We start from the raw sequence: 18,931 nt of genomic DNA, 5'->3' as shown, positions 1-18,931 counted from the left end.
AGAAAGGCCGATTAAACTACCTTCCTAGGCTATAAAAGGAAGACACCCCTAAAGCCATTACCAATCTATATTTCATCCAATCAAAGTTCTTCCAACTACTCTTAAGCTCTTCACCTATCATTTGTTTAGATTGCCACCTAAGCTTCACAGTGGAAGCATATGGGTGGACAGAGTTATCTTTGTATTAGTCCATTTGTAATTGAAGCAGTTTTTATTATTTTTATATTTGATGTGTGTTTTCTACTCCTTGGTCACATTTTGTTCGTTGCAGCATATAATTTCTATATGGTATCAAAGCCTTGGGGGCTCTGAGGAGTGAAGAGAATGCGAGAGGCAAGGGCTTCAACAATGAAGAGAAGAAATTTTTTCTGTTGCCTCAAATAGTGGTCCTAGTATGGTGGTGATGCTATATTCACAATTCAAACACCGATCACCAGCCTTTAGTAAAGATAAGTTGGAGAGTATAAAATATACCTTGTGAAAGTTTAAATTTACAACTATCCTTGATTCTTATGGGCTTTTAGAGGCGATGCTGGGGATTTACTAAGAAACACTGTCCAAAACCGCGACCCATCAAATTTGAGTGTTATAATTTCTCTAAATACAGATCTTCTATGAACTTGGAAATGAAGGAATGAAGATGCATTGTGTCTCTTATTTACAAGATTTGTTGATAATGTTTTAAATTTTATTAAGCACATATAATCAAGGCATCAGAGGCTTGGAATGTACTGAGTCAGTACAAAATGCAAAATCATACATGGATTCTAAACTTAGGGAATCAACTAATAGCATAGAAGTTTGGTGAAGGAGAGATAGTTGAAGTATTTATCACTTGGACTAAGAATCTCTACAACCATATGGCTCATAACATAAGGATACAAAAGATTAGTGAGGAGCTAGCTTGGAGGTGTCTTTGGATTTCTCCACTAAAGTTTAATGGACTATTGGCTATCCTAAATCCTCATGTGAGACCCCAAGCTTTGACATTTGAGGAATTTTGTGTACTAAATAAAAATGGAGGAGTCAAAACCTGAAGCTAAAGAAGGCAGCAATAGTGGCGATGCCTCATCCTTTGCCAATGCAAAAGGAAAAGGTGGTTTCTCTACCAATTATGTTAAAATCAAGAAGAAAAATAAGGAAACGTTTCAAGGAGAGCGCTTCTATTGCAAGAAAAAAGGACATGCAATTGTAGATTGTCATGTCACAAAGCCAAATGAAAAGAATGGTATTGTGAAGACTAAAGAAAAGGAGACAACTGGTATAGTAGGATTAAGCATGACGATATGGATGTAGATGTATGGGAGGAATTGGATGAGTTGTCATGCTCTAGTATTATATTGATACTCTCAAAGTCCATGTATTTTAATGGGAAAGACACATGTGCATATCGTGTATGAAAAAAACTCGGTGGCACATATGAAAAAGAAAGGGAAATCTTGTAAGTTTATCGGCTAAAAAACACACATTGACCATCATAGGAAGGAGGGGGCTTTAATATAAAGTCATCTCAATGAGCTCAAAACTATTTTCAACCAATTGATATTTGAGAAGATTGTCTTTCATGATTCACTAAAGGTCATATTCTTGTTAATCACCTTCATTGATAGTTGGGATACTTGCAAGACTTTCATTTGTAAATTCACACCCGTGGGTAGTCTTATGAGTGCCAATGTTGAGAGGAGCTTACTCATTAAGGAGGTGAAAAAAAAGAATAATGCAATGACAAAGAGCTCCAATGCACTTAGAGTGAGAGAAGGGTGGTATGCTTGAGGAAAATCTTGTGAGAGAGACAAGTTAAGAAGCAAGTCACATAGGAAAAGGCATATAGAATCCTACTTTTGTAACAAGAAGGGATACAAAGAATAGCTTCAAATGAAAGCAAAAGAAGAAAGGAAAGAAGAGAAATGAGGATGATGGAAAAGAGAGAAGAAATGTCAAAATAGAGGAAACTAATACATGTAGTAGTGATGATGGTGATATTGTCTAAATATCCTCTATTTTCTAGATAATTAATTAGGTCCATTATTAGGTTTTGTATAGGGAAAGCTAAGTGTTTTAATCCCTGGAACAAAATCCCATTTTGTGAATATTTTAGCCTACCCCTAATGCTCAAGGTTGGAAATTGTTAAATCCCTTCTTAGCCAAAGTTATGAAATTTCCACTTATACGCAGCTCCTAGAAAATGCACCACCTATCTAGCTACAAGGCTCTAGGCGGGCTCCTATACTCACCAAATAACCCCCATGGCCTCGTAGTGGCCAAGAATGTCAAGATGCTACAAAATAATGTATCTAATGAATGCATTTGTAGATATAGTCTTCAAGCTATAGTCCAATGTATTGCTTATATCGACTCCAAGTAGAGGGAGCCTCATGCACATATAGGTGACTACCTCACCTCGATACACACACACAAAGGGCCCCCAACAAACTGTTGAGGCTCCTTCGACTCTCCTACACCCTAGGGACTAGCCCCATGATGTGCCATCTTAATATATAAAGAACAACAAAAGATACTCCACTCTTTCCTCACTAATATCCCTTATGACCCACGTATCTCAATGGCTTGGATGTATCTTACATACTCGATTAATTGAATACAATTGCAGTGCGACGGTATATGCAAGATTATGCTTGTATGCAAAATGTGAATGAATGTGCATAAACATGTTTAATGAGACAACCAAAGTGTAAATATGTAGCAATCATTTTTGTATATCTCCTCATGAATTTTCTTTTTTTAAAAGAAATTATTATCTGATTATTTACATATGGATTTCTTTACACACTGCAAATGACACCAAAACCACTTCGAGTGCTATCAAAATACATTATTTAGATACAAAAATGCTTGTTTTATGATTTTTGAATTTATATATATAACATATTTATATTTTATGGTTCTTGGAATCATTCTTAGAATTTAACTATTTATTGATATTTCTTTTATTTTCTCATAATTTTTCTTATTTTATATATTTTTATTTAATATAAATTCAAAACAAAAGTAAACAACAAATGTAAAACATTGAAAATTAATTATTCATATTCCTTTTCCAACTCTAAAATAGTTTTGTAATCCTATTCCATTTACTATGAAAATTAATGAACTTACTCGAAAATCTCTTATACACTATGCAATGAATGAGGTGCCATGTGGATTTCAAGGCCATTGACACTTGAGATAGCCACTAACATACTTGGTGGAACTCCACAATTCTCAAGAAACATTCCAAAAACCATATCTTTCGCATAACTCTCACCTATCCCTCTCTTTCACATCTCCCTTCTCTCATAAGAATAGCCATTATGCAAGAGGAAAGGAAGGAGTGAGAAAGAGTGTTTTAAGAGAGAAGACAGAAAGAATTAAAAAACCAATATTCTTTATTCTTTATGCTAGGAAATGAAATTTGAATCATCATGTAGAGGATGGCAATGAAACTTCCTTTCGTCCATCACACGCGATAAATGATGAGGATCTTGCATGTAGCAATCATCAAATGCCCAACATAATGGTGTTTTTCATTTTCTATTCACTTTTTCCTCTTCTTTCTCTCTTCCAAATGACTAGACACGTCAAGAAAACACACCCCTTTGAGGCATACCACAAGTGCCCCTTCAAATTTGGCATGGCCACATAATTTAAGGTCTTGTGGCCTTAAAGTACATCCGAAGCATGCGGAATCAATACCCAAGTGATGGCTGGATGCTTCTTCATTAATTCTAGACTCAAGTTGGTGCTTCATTGTATCTCAAATTTTAAAATTCTTGGTCTCTTGCGCCTTGATTGCTTTGCACTACGAACCACTTTGGAGACTAAAATATTCATTTTCACCCATAAACACCTTATGCATCTATCTAAAATTGTCTAAAATCTTGAAAGCTGCACCTTTAAATCTACCTCTCATACTATTGTCCCAAGACTTTCTAGTAGTTGTTGACTTAGTGGTGGTGAGTTTAACCACTAAGTCATAGTATTTATTTGACCATAAGAACTAAGTTACTATTTTTTTTAAAACTTGAATGTGACCCTTCACTTAATTTGTTATTGTGATTGTTGGACACTTAGTGCTTACTAAGATTTCTACTACAATGAATTTTCTTGGTACCACATATTTAATTATTGTGAAATCAAGTAGATATTTTGAATAACATAAGCTACACTTGAAGTAGCAACTTTGGGTTGCTATGCTTGCGATTAGTGCATGCTGCATTGTTTGTCAAACCAACCTGCCCCATTCGAGTTCATGGTAAGACAATTGGACATATGTACTTGATTGAGACTTGATTTACCATGTTCATTTTTATTAGGATTTTTGCAAAGTTTGTTCCGTTCGAGTTAATTGCATCAATATGATGGCCATTGTGGCCTTGTGTGAGGTGTACCTTAGAAGATAATGTGACCACTTGATAAGAGTTGGATATTGGGACCTGTATTTGAAGCGTTTGAGCCCATTCTTGGAGTGGAAAAGTGACATGGAGGCGTCAAGTACCAAATTTTCATGCAAAATTGAATGGTGGTGCATAGTTGAGCTAGAGTTTTTCTAAGTGGATTACGATGCTAGAAATCCAACATTTAATCCTCGCAAGGTTTAGCACTCTAAAGCAGCTATGTGGTTTGGGAGCCAAAAAGAGAGCAACAAGGTCAAGTTGTATAGATTTCGACATCATAGAGCCAACTGTCCAATTAGATCGCAATTTCGAGTGCGTTTGCCCCTCCAAATAGGCCACAAACCCTTGCCCAGAGAGTAGTGTAAAAGTCTTTTTTTCAAAGTGGACATTTAAAAAATGACATGAAATGAAATGCAAATGAAAAAAAAATCAATTTTTTCCCGACAAGAGGAGGGGGACTTTTTTGGTTTTGTGCCCCATTTTTGGATGGGTTTGTGCCTCTTTAAAATACCCCGATCAAGAGAGAGAGAGAGATGAAACCCTAATCCACATGCCAAGAGCAAAATTTTGACTGTAAGCATGTAAAATATGATCAAGGAAATGAAATTCTAATTTCTTAGTCTTTCTCTCTTCTCTCTCCTCTCTTCTTAGTACCCGTTCATATGCTGGATTTTATAAGAGAAGGAGGTGGGGTTTGATGAAAGGTGGTGATGGAGTGATGTGCTGGAGTGCAAGGGATCATACATTAGGCTATGTGTGAGCGGCCAAGAAAGAGCATTAGCAGCCTCCCAACCTTGAAATACGAGTCTCAAAAAGCATGTTTTTATGCGTAAGCGATCGTTCTACTTGTTTTATGATAGGTTTTGGTTAAAAATGTTTGGAAATGGTTGTGTTTGGTTGTTAAAACTATGATTTATCAAAGATGTTGAAGAAAATAAGAAAATTTAGTCACATAATAAATTATACATAAATCCACAAAACCTGCAACTATGTTGTGTGGAATAAAAAAATGATATAAAATTAAATATGAGTACACATGATCATTTGAAACTAAAAAAAATAAAAAATATCATATTTCATGCATTAAAAAAAAAGAAAAATAAGAGCCTCGGTTCAACCTTGTCTTTGTGTTAAAGTGGTCTTTATCACTTTTATAAAGAGAAACATGTAAAGAATACTTCCTATACCTATCAATGCATGTATAACCTAAGCGGTAGGGAGAAGGAGGGGTTTTGAGGGTGACTAATTGCTTATAAGATTCTAAATTTTGATCTTTTGCTTATGCATGGCATATAGGACGTTTATGGTTTAAGTTTAAGAGGGTCTAGCAGCACGAGAATACTCAATGATGACCCCTCAACAATGCAACATTATGTGTAGATTAAAATCATTGAAAGAAATGTCTTTGCACCTCCCAATGTTGATTTCTAAATGGTAAAATGATTGAGCACTATGGTTCATACACAATCGCATTACATGCAACTCATGCTAGCATTAGTGGAAGTGTTACCATTGTATTCATACATATGACCTACATTGAGTATGTGAGATATCCTAAGCTATAGGTTTAGATGATAAGTTTGTGTTGGGACTATTTAGTGAGGAAAATATCTATATCTCCTAGACCATTTGAAAACAAAAGTGGAGTTTGTGACGTATGTGCTCTTTGTATTAGCAACGTATCGAGGGGCCAATCCTTGAGGTGTAGGAGAGTTGTAGTGGGGCCACAGAATTGAACCGAGGGATGCCTCCTTTGTCAATGCTTACATGGTGGTTCATATCGATATACGTAAAGACTTCCTCTGAGGAGTGTGGGGAAGGCTTAACCGTTGGATTACAATCCAAAACAAATGCAAAATTTACAATAGAAGTTAAGGAAGTGTGTTCCCTTAGACGCTCCTAGCCGTGAGACCGAGAGGGTGTGTTCTTTCAGTGTAGAGAGGCCCAGCTAGTTCCTAGAGAGTCAATGTCGAGCCGAAAATGGGCCTGACACGTGAGATGGTGTCAAAGTTTCTCGATAAAGTAGGGATCCATGGCTACCTCATGGAGGTAGAAAATCTTCTACACTAGCATAAATCGTTTTCCATATCCCAAAGGTGGACATGATTAGTTTGTATGATGCAAGTGGACAACAAAATATCAAAATTTTCATTAACTCAAATGAGTTATTTCCTTCTATAGATAGCATTTTACAAAATACAAAAAGGCTAGATTAAGAGAACAGAAGCCAATGGTGATAAAAGAATCACACAAATATATTATACAACACAATGCATTATAACATAATAAATTCTACATTGTGTAGCTAGAGAGCTTGAATCCTAAGTTTTTTAGATTAGAGGTTGCTCATGGAAGAGGTTTGCATTTCTATTGAGGAGAAGGTATAGAAGTTGCACTGGACCACAAAAAATTAAAAAGAAACTCCTTACAAATGCCTCAAACATCCAACTAAAATAATTTTAAGGTAAGGCTCTACTTATTTTGAAGGAAAGATTCTACTTGTGTTTATAGTAGAGAAATTGAAAATGAGAGAGACTTGATGATTTACCTAGATTTGTGATGTTTATGGACTGTGATATTGATTTGGATACTCTAAGAGGTTTTTTATGAAAAAATATTTTTTTTAAATAAATTTTTGGTGAATTTTGGATTTTCACTACAAATTTCCATATTTTCATCATCTAGAAGCTATAGGGGAGCATCCATTTTATGACATAAACCTTTGTGCAAGATTTTAACATTAGTTGTTATGACTAGTTGACACTATTGGAATTTTGGATTGCATACATATTTTTATGAATTTATCATCTTGGATGATTCTCCATGTTGGTCTCTCCTTTGTAAAGATGATTTGTGAAGGTAGTTTGCGTATACATGGTCTCTTTGGTGATTGTTTTAAGCTCCAAAAAATAGTTGGAATACTTGGGATAGCTTTAGAAAATTCATATGCCTTTGAGAGTGCTAACATATTACTTTTTTCATTATTTTTATGATAGTTTTATATTTGGATAGCTATTGCTTGGGTTTATGGGGCACTCCTTTACAATCCATTAGTCTATTTTGAGCTTGTAGTTGGGTATATCTTGTTGTTTTTGGTATGCAAACATATGCTTGTTATTATGACTCCTTCATCAACTTTAGAGAATGCATTGCTCAATATTAAAAATCTTGAAATGAAACAAAATTTTCATATTGGAAAGAGCAAATATATAATGTATTGGTCTAGAAAAACTAGGTAAATCCAATCAAATATAGTAGGATTAATCATGACGATATGGATGTAGATGTATGGGAGGAATTGGATGAGTTGGCATGCTCTAGTATTATATTGATACTCTCAAAGTCCATGTATTTTAATGGGAAAGACACATGTGCATATGGTGTATGAAAAAAACTCCGTAGCACATATGAAAAAGAAGGGGCAATCTTGTATGTTTATCGGTAAAAAAAACACATTGATCATCATAGGGAGGAGGGGCCTTTAATATATAATCATCTCAATGAGCTCAAAAATATTTTCAACCAATTGATATTTGAGAAGATTGTCTTTGATGATTCACTAAAGGCCATATTCTTGTTAATCACCTTCATTGATAGTTGGGATACTTGCAAGACTTTCATTTGTAACTTCACACACATGGGTAGTCTTATGAGTGCCAATGTTGATAGGAGCTTACTCATTAAGGAGCTGAAAAAAAAGAATAATGCAATGACAAAGAGCTCCAATGCACTTAGAGTGAGAGAAGGGTCAAATGCTTGGGGAAAATCTCATGAGAGAGGCAAGTTAAGAAGCAAGTCACATAGCAAAAGGGATATAGAATTCTACTTTTGTAACAAGAAGGGATACAAAGAATAGCTTCAAATGAAAGTAAAAGAAAAAAGGAAAGAAGAGAAATGAGGATGATGGAAAAGAGAGCAGAAAGATCAAAATAGAGGAGACTAACACATATAGAAGTGACGATGGTGATATTGTCTAAATATCCTCTTTTGGTGATGCATTCTTGGTTGCCATGGATAATGGTGTATCTTAGAATTGTCTCATGGATCCTAGAACATCATTTCATGTTACTCCACATTGGGAGTGGCTCTCTACTTAGGATGCTAAAAGGAGAGGATGTGTTTTCCTTTGTTATAACTATGCATATAGCATGTTGATATTGGGGATGTACACTTTTCCATGCCAAATGGTTCTTCTTATATCTTGGAGAATGTATAACATGTTCCAAACTTGACAAAAAGTTTGTTTAATATATAAGATATCTTGATGATTGTATTCATAGAGTGATCTTCGGTGATTATGTGTGGAAGATTTATAAGAGATCTCTTTTTGTGGCCAAAATGTCAAAAATCTAGTACTTTGTATCCTTTGCATGTTTCTAGTGCTAAAGACCATGTGGTAGTTGTCACTAAATAACCATCTATTTCTTGATGGCATCACCATCTGGATGTATGTCGATCACTCAAATGAACATTTTGTGTCATTTATGTTATCTTATATTCCTAAATTTTCATGATCTTTGTTTTCGTGAGGATTGTCTCTTTGGAAAGCAAGCTAAAATGTCGCATAAGAGAGATAGTACAAGTAGAAGATCATGATATCTTGATTTGGTTCATAGTATTGTGTGGGATGATACCTAGGGTTTCATTGGCCAGAGCTTTATACTTTGTTGCCTTTATAATGATGCCACAAGGGTAGGAAGGTTTGGGCTTATCCTCTTCACAATAAGAGTGATGTGTCGAATGCATTTCAAAAGTTCTTGGTGGCAAGAAGCTTAAATTCTTGAGGACTAATAATGGTGAAGAGTATGCCTTTCATGCCTTTATAAACTATTGTGCAAGTTGTGGTATCAAGAGAAAGGCAATTGCTCGTGAGAATCTTGCTCCAAATGATGTGGTTAAGAAGGTAAACAAGAGCATGTATGAAACGGTTTGTAGTATAATCTCTAATATTGGTCTAACTAATGGACTTCGGGATTAAGCTATAAAGACAACAATGCATTTGATCAACAAGTCTCCTAACAAGCCATTGGATAGTAAGACACTAAAGGAGTTCTAGTATGGCAAGTGACCTAGTTATGATCACTTGCGTGTTTTTGGTTGCAAGGCATTTATGCATATACCACAACACGAGGAGTAAGCTCAATCCTAAGTATAAGAAATGAATCTTTCTTGGCTATGGAGAGTTAGGTGAAATGGGCTATCTCTTATGGGATCTTGAATTAATGAAGGTAGTAGGCAACCGTAATCTCATCTTTGATGAGTATAAGATACATAAGTAGCCTGTCAAAATAGTTGACATTCATAGAATAATATCTTAGGATGATAGGCATCCATCACCGACATTATATGACCTATTCCACATGATGCACGCCTTGGACAACCTACTAATTCCAAACTCAGGTGCACCAGGATGGTGGAGAGTCTCATCTCTTATAGGATAGATAGATGGGATAGTTAGAGACTCCTATTGAGGCAATATTACATAGGTCTATGAGGGTTTGTACATTGCTAGAGAGATATACTTCATCTCTAGACTATGTCATGGTAACAAATTGTGGTGAGCTTTCTTATTATGTGGATGCTATGAATAGGGTTTATAATCATAAAGCGGAAAAGGGGTATGCAGTTAGAGATGGATTCATTAGAAAAAAATGCTACCTAGGTTCCTTCGCCTAAGGGAAAGCATGCACTACCATGCAAGTGGGTCTATAAGTTAAAGGTATCTACATTTGATGCATTGCCAAAGTATAATGCAAGATTGGTGGCCAAAGGATTCAAGTAGGAGAAGGGGATTAATTTTGATGAGATACCCTCACTAGTAGTCAAGATGATCACCCTTTGTACAGTTCTTGATTTAGTTGCTAGAGAGGATATGGAGTTTGTTTAGATGGATGTAAAAATTGGTTTCTTGCATGGGGACTTACATGAGGATATTTATATACAATATCTTGAGGGGTTTGCTATGAAAGGAAAGGAGCATTTGGTGTCTAAACTACATAAGAGTGAGGGTGATTACTACCTATACATGAGGCAGGCTAGGGATGGTAGTATTATGATCTTGATTCTTTATGTGGATGACACGTTTCTTTCTAGGAAGTCAATCATGGATGTGGATGCTTTAAAGAAAATGTTGCATAAAACCTTTGATATGAAGGGCTTGGGAAACGTTGGCTACATTCTTGGTATGCACATCATACTAGATCAAGAAGAAAAGATACTCTATTTGTTCTTAGAAAGAATACATTGGGAAGGTATTGGAGCATTTCAATATAGAGAGGGGAGAGGCTATTAGTGTTTCATTATCTCCATATTTAAAACTTACTTAGGAGGACAACCGCAAGTCAAGTTGATTATGTCATGGTTGTTACACATTCAAATAATACCAATGCAATGGGAGTGGTTAGTAGGTATATGACATGCCCTGGTAAAAATCAATGGGAGGTAGTAAATAGTGTTGTGAGATAGTACTAGATCTATGTGTCATATGCTACCAAAGAAAGGATACATATGTTCTTGGATATGTAGATGCTAATTTTATAGGGAATGTAGACTCTAAGAGATCTGCTACAGGTTTTGCGTCACTTTTAGAGGTGGTGGAATCTCTTCGCTCTCTTTATTGTAGTCATATACATATTTATTTATTATTGAGGTAGGGTATGTTAGAGCCATTGAGGCCTACAAGGAAGCTATGTGGCTTGCTTTTCTAATGAGAGAATAGGAGAGCTATGTACACTACACTATGATAGTTTGAGTGCAATTCAATTGGCATGGAACCCTATCTTTCATGCAAAGATAAAGCACATTGATTTGAAGTATAACTTTATCAAGGGCATACTTGAGGTTAAGCACATTGATCTTGTCAAGAACCATATATATGATAATCTTGTAGATCTTCTTAGGAAGAGTTTACCTTCTAAGTGTTTTGCACACTGTAGAGTGTTGATGGGGATTGGATAGTATCTTCACTTTTTTCTTATACTAATATAAAGGTGCATTAGCCTTAAGTGGGAGATGATCACATCGTGATAACAATGAGAATAATAACAACTTTGATAATGCCTATAATGGTACCACGTAATTGTAAGTTCCACATTGGTCAATAATAGTGTTGATAGCCATTATACTTTCATACTGTATTTATCCATTGTAGACATTTTATATTCATATTTTATACATTGGTGATGGATGAAATTATCCATGTATCTTATTGTGAACTTATTTTATATGTAGGCATTTATCATATTTTGGTCTCTAATTCATGGATGGTGATATTACTTTCATGTGGATGTTGAAGGGAGGTTTGTGTTGGATTTTGTGGTTGGCCATTTCAGTATTTCAAAAAGTTTAGAGCCCAACTGTATCCACACCAAATTTGAGAGAGAGAGAGAGAGAATGTGTGTGTGTGTGTGTTATAAGATCCGAGATACACGCTCGAATTTATTATGTACTTAAAATATATATGGCGAATATTATGTTGGCACAGATGGAGAATAGATGTGTGAAAAGAAAGATGTAGAGAGAGAGAGAGAGAGAGAAAGAGAGAGAGAGAGAGAGAGGTAGAGAAGTTGGCAATACAATAGGGACTAGAAGATGGGCTAGTCCCCCCCTTGTGGAGTTATATTATTGACATGGAGCAAGCTCCTCCGTTACACATAAACCAGTTCTTACTTGTAGATCTTGGAAACAAGATCATGGTTCCTTGCATGGTATACAACCGGCTAACACTTGCACCTTCTCTTCTCCTCTTGGATACATGCAAAGTGATACATAGAGGGGATACATAGTCCTTAAGAAGATCTGGAAAGTCTTGTAGTTCTCTCTCAGTACTGAGTGTCCAATGGGGATAATTCTTAAAATTAACCAAATAATTTTGTAATACCTTACCTAACCTTAGAGTATTGTCCTTTTGACCCTTCTACTTCTTTAAGCAAGCCTTCTCAAACTTAAGAAGAATATGTTGCCCCAAATTGAGATCTAACTTGCAACGATGCTTATCAACTTTGCGATTCTACTTCTCTTGTGTTCTTTGGATAGCAACTTTTACTTCAGTGAAAGCTGTGTCAATGTCTCTGACAAACTCATCTACTACAAATATCTTATCCTTCGTAAGAAGGATGGGTGGTAAATGAGGCTTACCATAGATGATCTCAAAGGGTGCCTTACCAGTACTAAAGTGCACTATATTATTGTATGCAAACTCTATGAAAGGAAAATACTTTCTCAATTCTCTTTGATTATCAAAGACATAGGATTTCAAAAGGTCTAGAACAGTAGAATTAGCACTTTCACTCTGCCTATCCATTGGAGGATGATAAGAGGATGAAAACTTTAACTTTGTCCTGAGGTTCTCAAAGAGAGCTTGCCAAAAGAGGCTAGTCATGTTGGGATCTCTATCACTTATAATGGACTAAGGTATTCCATGATGCTTGAAAATATGAGCAATGAATAGCTTAGCCATATGATTAGCTTTGATTGTCTTTTGCATAGATATAAAGGGAGCTTGCTTACTAAATCTATCAATGATAGTCTAGATTGCATCGTTGCCTGCTTGTGTGCAAGGAAGCTCCATGATAAAGTCCATGCCTATACTTTCCCAAGGCTCATTGGGAATATGTAATGGCTTTACTATACCAGGCGGTTTATGCCTGTCATACTTTACTTTTTGGCATATCTTGCACTTGATGACATATCTTTCAATGTCAGCTCTAAGAGTGGGCTGCAAGAAATATCTTTCCAATGCTTGAGTAGTGGGCAGAATACCCATATGTCCAACATATGGAGATGCATATTCTTCATCCATTTCCTTGTGTCGCAATGGTAATGCTATACAAATTGCTTGATGATGATACAAATAACCATCTCGAATTGAGTAAGGTGTAATTGAGTGACCTGACTTAAGCTGATCCCATATGGTTGCGAAGTCCGAATCAGTTGCATACATATTGGGTAAATCCATGAACTCATTATGGTAAACAATTGTGATTGCATTCACTCAAGGTCACCGTGATAGAGTATTTGCTACCACATTCTTAGTTCCAGATGTATGAAGGATTTTAAAATGAAACATAGATAAGAAATTTACCCAGCGCATTTGTTTCTCTGAGAGCTTCTTCTGAGTGAGGAAGTATATTAGACTTTGGTAATCTATTTTAATAACAAAATCTACACCAAGTAAGTAGTGTTTCCATACTTGAAGAGCATATACCATTGCCATAATCTCTTTCTCATATACTGGAGTATGTAGCTCATGATCCTTGAGGCGTTGGATCTCAAATGCTACTGCATGATGCACTTGGTTAAGCACAGCTCCAATGCAATCCCCAGAAGTATCATAGTGAACTTCAAAATGTTTTTCAAGATCCAAAACTATGAGAGCTAGTTCTTAAGTCACAGAAAACTTAATTCTTTCAAAGGCTTGTAGTTGCCTTGATCCCCAGTGAAAAGGCATTTGCTTCTTAGTAAGGTCATGTAGAGGAAATGCAACTTACCCAAAATCTTGTATGAACCTCTAGTAGTATGAACATAGGCCTAAGAAACTTCTAACTTCATGTACAGAAGTAGGTATAGGCCATTCAATAATGGCTCGAATCTTCTCGGTAATGAATTTTCGAAATGAAGAATTCATTGTTCTTAGCATTACCTTGTAGTCTATACTTGTGAAGCTCTTGAAAAACAGTAGATAGATTTTTTCTATGCTCTTCTTCAGACCGTGAAAATATTAGAATGTTATCAAAGAAGACACCTGTGAACTTTGAGTGAGGTCTGAAAATTCTCTCCATCATTCGATTGAATGTGGCGTGTGCATTAGTCAAACCAAATGGCATGACTAGAAACTTGTATAGCCCAAATGTTGTACGAAAAGCTCTCTTATGAACATCTTTAGGTGCTATCCGTATTTGGTGATAGCCACTCTTGAGATCAATGCGACTAAAGATACTAGCTCATTGCAACTTATCCAAGATATCATCTATCCTTGGGATAGGAAGTGATTCTTGATTGCGATCTTGTTCAAAGATCTGTAGTCTATGCACATACGAAAAGAACCATCTTTTTTTTGAACAAGTAAGATCGGAGAGCATTATGGAGAAGAGATAGGTTGAACTAACCCTTTTTCCAATAGTTTGTTTACTTGTTTTAGGATCTCCTCTTGCTGACTTACACTTACTCGGTAAGGCGGTTGGTTAGGTGGTGAATTGCCTGGGATTAGATCAATTGTGTGATCTTTCGGCCGCTTAGGAGGTAACTCTCCTAGGAGTAAATCACTAAAACAATCTTCATATTGTTTAACAAAATCATATCTGGCTTGATCAATTAAAGATAGAGATTCTTTTAAAGTCTAAAACTTAGAAGCATTAGTTGGTATTGTGTGTTCATTAGAGGCATCAAGTGCCCTTGAATCATTAGCTTCTTTTGACTCTCTCACAAAAATCATGTACGCAGAAATAACTTTCTTCATTTCTTTAGAAATACTAAGATGACTAACCATTGGCACAAGCCAATTTGATTTGAATCAAAAACCTCCCCAATCATAGCTACGGTTTGAAATTTATGCCTATTTTTGTGCACTAGGGTCACTGTGGATAGGGTGCAGACCGCTCGAGGATAGGCATAGTAAACCCATTATAGAAAATTCTAATCATTTTCTATCACAAGGGTTAATAGCTCATCTTAAAGAGGACATTTTCCTCTCCGACTTGAGCCCAAAACCTCATCAATCGAAGTTTCCTGGGTGTAAGTAGGAAATTTTTTTGGCCAAAGTAATCCCCAATTCTAATATTCAACTTCCCTTGGTTAGGAGTAGAATTGATTGTAAGTCCTTCAAATGCTGAACCTAATCCAATGGTGTTCCCAATCTATCCAATGGAATTTTTAGCCTTTCAACAGTATTAATTGACACAAAATTATCTATGATCGAACCTGGATTAAAGAGTATTAAAACTCAGTGATTGTTGAGGATCCCCCAACCCTTTAAGAGTTTTCTTTTCTTCTCATTTGAATGAGTGTTAGCTTGCACATCTAGAATAGAATTTGAGGATGGCGGAGGAGGACCTTTAACCACATTTGATTCCTTCCTTTTGAGGGGGCAATCAGGCTTCATATGCCCTAGATCACCACAAAGAAAGCACCTTCCTTCCTCTTTGTACTTTAGTATCTCAAAGGGTGAGAGTTACTTGTGTTTCTTCTTTTTGCCCTATGGCTTTGAATATTGGTCATGGGTAAAGGTAGGTCTTCTTCAATTAGTCCTATCTCATGGTTGATCATAGAGCTGCTCTTGTCTAGCTCTATAAGAACTCATCTCCAACTTTCTAGATGTACTAGGTGTATTCAAACTTTTAGCTATGATGGTAGACTCCATCATGCGGGATAAGGTTTCATGTGGATACACCTTCATGGTTCTGTGTAAATGAGGGTGTAGGCCAGCTTCGAACTTCCTTTTCTTCTCTTCATCTCACCGATCTCCATGAAAGGAGTAGCCTTGAGAAAAGTAGACCAAAACTTGTCCACATAACTAGTGACCTTCTCATGCTCTTTCTGGCCTAGCCAATCCCACTCCTTCTTGACATCATTCTACAAATCACAAGGCAAGAATTGAGCATGCAACTTCTTCTTGAACTTTTCCCAAGTCGTGGGTTTCTTTCCCTCCAAAATGAGAGTCAACCACCAATTTCTAGCAATGTCTTTCAAGTGCATGCCTACATGCCTTAACTTGGACTATTCTGAGAAATTACCATCAGAAAAAGCAACTTCAAATTTCTTGACAAAGGCTAATGCCTTAGCAGGATCTCTCTTACCGGAGTAAGAGTCAAACTTCATGTTCTTATCCCCAGACTTGAAAGTCTTAGTCTTCTTAAGCTTGCTCCTCTTATGGTCCCTCTTTGTTCATTTGTGGATTGTACGAGACTTAGAACCAAAAGAGAAGGAACTAGAAGTTGATGAGGAGGAGAAGGAACTCAAGTAATCAGGGGAGTAGCTGGTTGCTGAGGGAGATGACTCCATCCTTACCTACCTCACTCAAGGTGAGGTCTCTTTACTCTTCTTGACCCAAGAGTCCTTATTCCTTCTAGGAGGCTTCTCAAAAATTGGATGCTTTGCACCTTCACTATCAATTGGTGCAATGGTGTTTCTTCTAGTATCACCATCTTTTGGAGGATTTGGTCCTTCATAAGTAGCTTCTTTTCTTGCCCTTAAGCTGTCAATCAATTGGCGTACTTCGGGAATTTCCAACAAGCTATGATACTCTATCAATTGAGCCTGTAATTGCTCACTTGTAGGAACTTCATTAGTTGCCATCTTTACCTTCTTCTTGCAAGGATCGCCTTTACTTTGAGAAAAGCAAAGAGACTTGCTTTGATACTACTATTATAAGATCCGAGATACACACTCGACTTTCTTATATACTTGAAATATATATGGCAAATATTATGCTAGCACAGAGGGAGAATAGATGAGAGAAAATAAAGATATATATAGAGAGAGAGAGGTAGAGAAATAGGCAATACACAAAGGACTGGAAGATGGGCTAGTTCCCCCCTTCTGGAGTTATATTATTGACAAGGAGCAACTTCCTCCATTACACATAAATGAGTTCTTACTTGTAGATCTTGGAAACAAGATCACGGATCCTTGCATGATATACAACTGGCTAACACTTGCATTTGGCACTATAAGAAAAAGGCCCTATAGACGCACACTGTACACACAAAATAGCAGATGCGTTTATCAGTGCGTCCATTGGCGCTAGTATATAGACGCAAATAACGTGTCTATATATCCGCGTTTTTAAACGCACTTATAGATGCAAAAATAAACACACATATTTTTCATTTCTCATAAAGTCCCTAAATATGACCAAACATCTTAATAGCTAGTATGTTTTTGAATACATTACCAACTTTATTTCTTTCTGAGTATTACAAATATACATCCAATCATTCAAAGCTAATTATATATACTATAATGAATGATCAATCTCATCTTCAATGAGATCGGCCCTTGCTAGACTATCTACCTCTAGGTCTATGTTACCAAGAGGTAATGAAACAAATAAGTCTATCCCACTGTCAGATGTATTGCTATGCTCAATTTCTTCATCATCATCTGCAACCATATTGTTATCCTCTTCTGCGCTTCCTTGAACATCCTCGCGGGGATCATCTTGCACTGTATCATTTATATCATCGATCATGGCATCATCATGTGCATCATCATTGATTGTTGGATTGTCATCAACTATCTCTATGTTGGTAGCATTGCCATAGATTGGTTTTGAATGATTAGATATGGGGATTGTTGAACAGTGCAGGAGGGAGACGAGGAACGGAGGAACAGAGAGAAGAAGAGAAACACGAGACACCAGAAGTGGAACCCCAAAAGTGTGTCAACTGAGCACACATGATAGGCATATATAGAGGGGACCTAGGGTGCTATATATAGACCAGACTATATATAGCTAACACCCCCGCTCAAATAAAGGTCCCTTACTATGGATGAAAAAACCCTTGGGGGCTCAAGGGAAAAACCCACAGCTCTATATAGGCCTACCGTTATATTAATATTCAAAATATAAAATTACAAAGTTGAACTTACAAGAGCCTATTCATAGGCATCAAAGGAGCTATATCACTTGTGAATCACAACATCAACGGAGAAGGAGCTACATCACTCCTGAATTACAACAGCCTATTCAAAGGCATCAAAAGAGCTTTATCACCCCTAATGTTGTAAAATAAGGATAAGCGACATCACTGCAAAAGATAAAATCTCTAAGAAATTCCTTCAACTGAACTTGGGATGTAAGTAGTATATCTGTCACATCAAAACTTAAAGAAAAACGTTATAGTGAGATTAGAACAACACAAGGTCTATAGAGACAGTTCGCGACGCCGCTCTATAGATAACATAACACATGTGGGGCCACATGAACAGAATATAAATAAAACAATTTATCATGAGCTGGAATATAGACGCTCATCAGCTGGAAAGAATATAAATGAAATAATGTGTTATCAGCTGGAATATAGACCCTCATCAGCTGAAAAAAATATAAATGAAACAATGTATCATCAGCTAGAATATAGACGCTCATCAATGGAATAACGAACGAGGACGATCATCATGAAGCATGGCAATATCAATATCCAAAAGTAATGTTGATGTTGAAATATAGAGTGATGAGTCCGCATTCTTGAATTCTTCATTGTCAGCCAGTACAGGTTCCTTTAAGGATTGCCCACAAGCCTGAGCAAAGTAGTTACTCAGCTGATATGATAGAACTTGTTGCTCTACCTGCTGATGTCGCCTAGAAACCTGAGCAGAGTAGTTACTCAGCTAGTATGATAGAACTTGTTGCTCTACTTGTTGCTGATGAATAGGATTTGAGGCTGGAGCTTGTGAACTTCTCATGTTTGATTCCTTCGTAGACCGTAAAATAGAGGCATATGATGTTCTTTTGAGCTGAGGCATCTTCCAAGCTTCCAACCTGAAGATCCTCACTGGTAAAAAGCTGCTCCCTGGGTAGAAGTCTCTCAAGTGCAAAT

The 18,931-nt window shown here is 36.5% G+C and overlaps 1 protein-coding gene across 1 annotated transcript in view; it reads left to right on the top strand.

Annotated features, from left to right (window-relative positions):
* Positions 1-18,697, top strand: part of LOC148010092 (uncharacterized) — a 47,826-nt gene extending 29,129 nt beyond the window's left edge. Inside the window, exon 6 of the mRNA XM_087672861.1 lies at positions 18,599-18,697. Coding sequence (XP_087528987.1) covers positions 18,599-18,697 — 99 coding nt within the window. The remainder of the gene's footprint in view (positions 1-18,598) is intronic.
* The last annotated feature ends 234 nt before the right edge of the window (positions 18,698-18,931 follow it).

Source organism: Lygodium microphyllum, chromosome 30 (genome assembly GCF_053477565.2).
Source record: "Lygodium microphyllum isolate KBCC chromosome 30, Lygodium_microphyllum_v1.1.10, whole genome shotgun sequence".
Lineage (NCBI taxonomy): Eukaryota > Viridiplantae > Streptophyta > Polypodiopsida > Schizaeales > Lygodiaceae > Lygodium > Lygodium microphyllum.
This window is presented reverse-complemented; position numbering and strand designations above follow the sequence as displayed.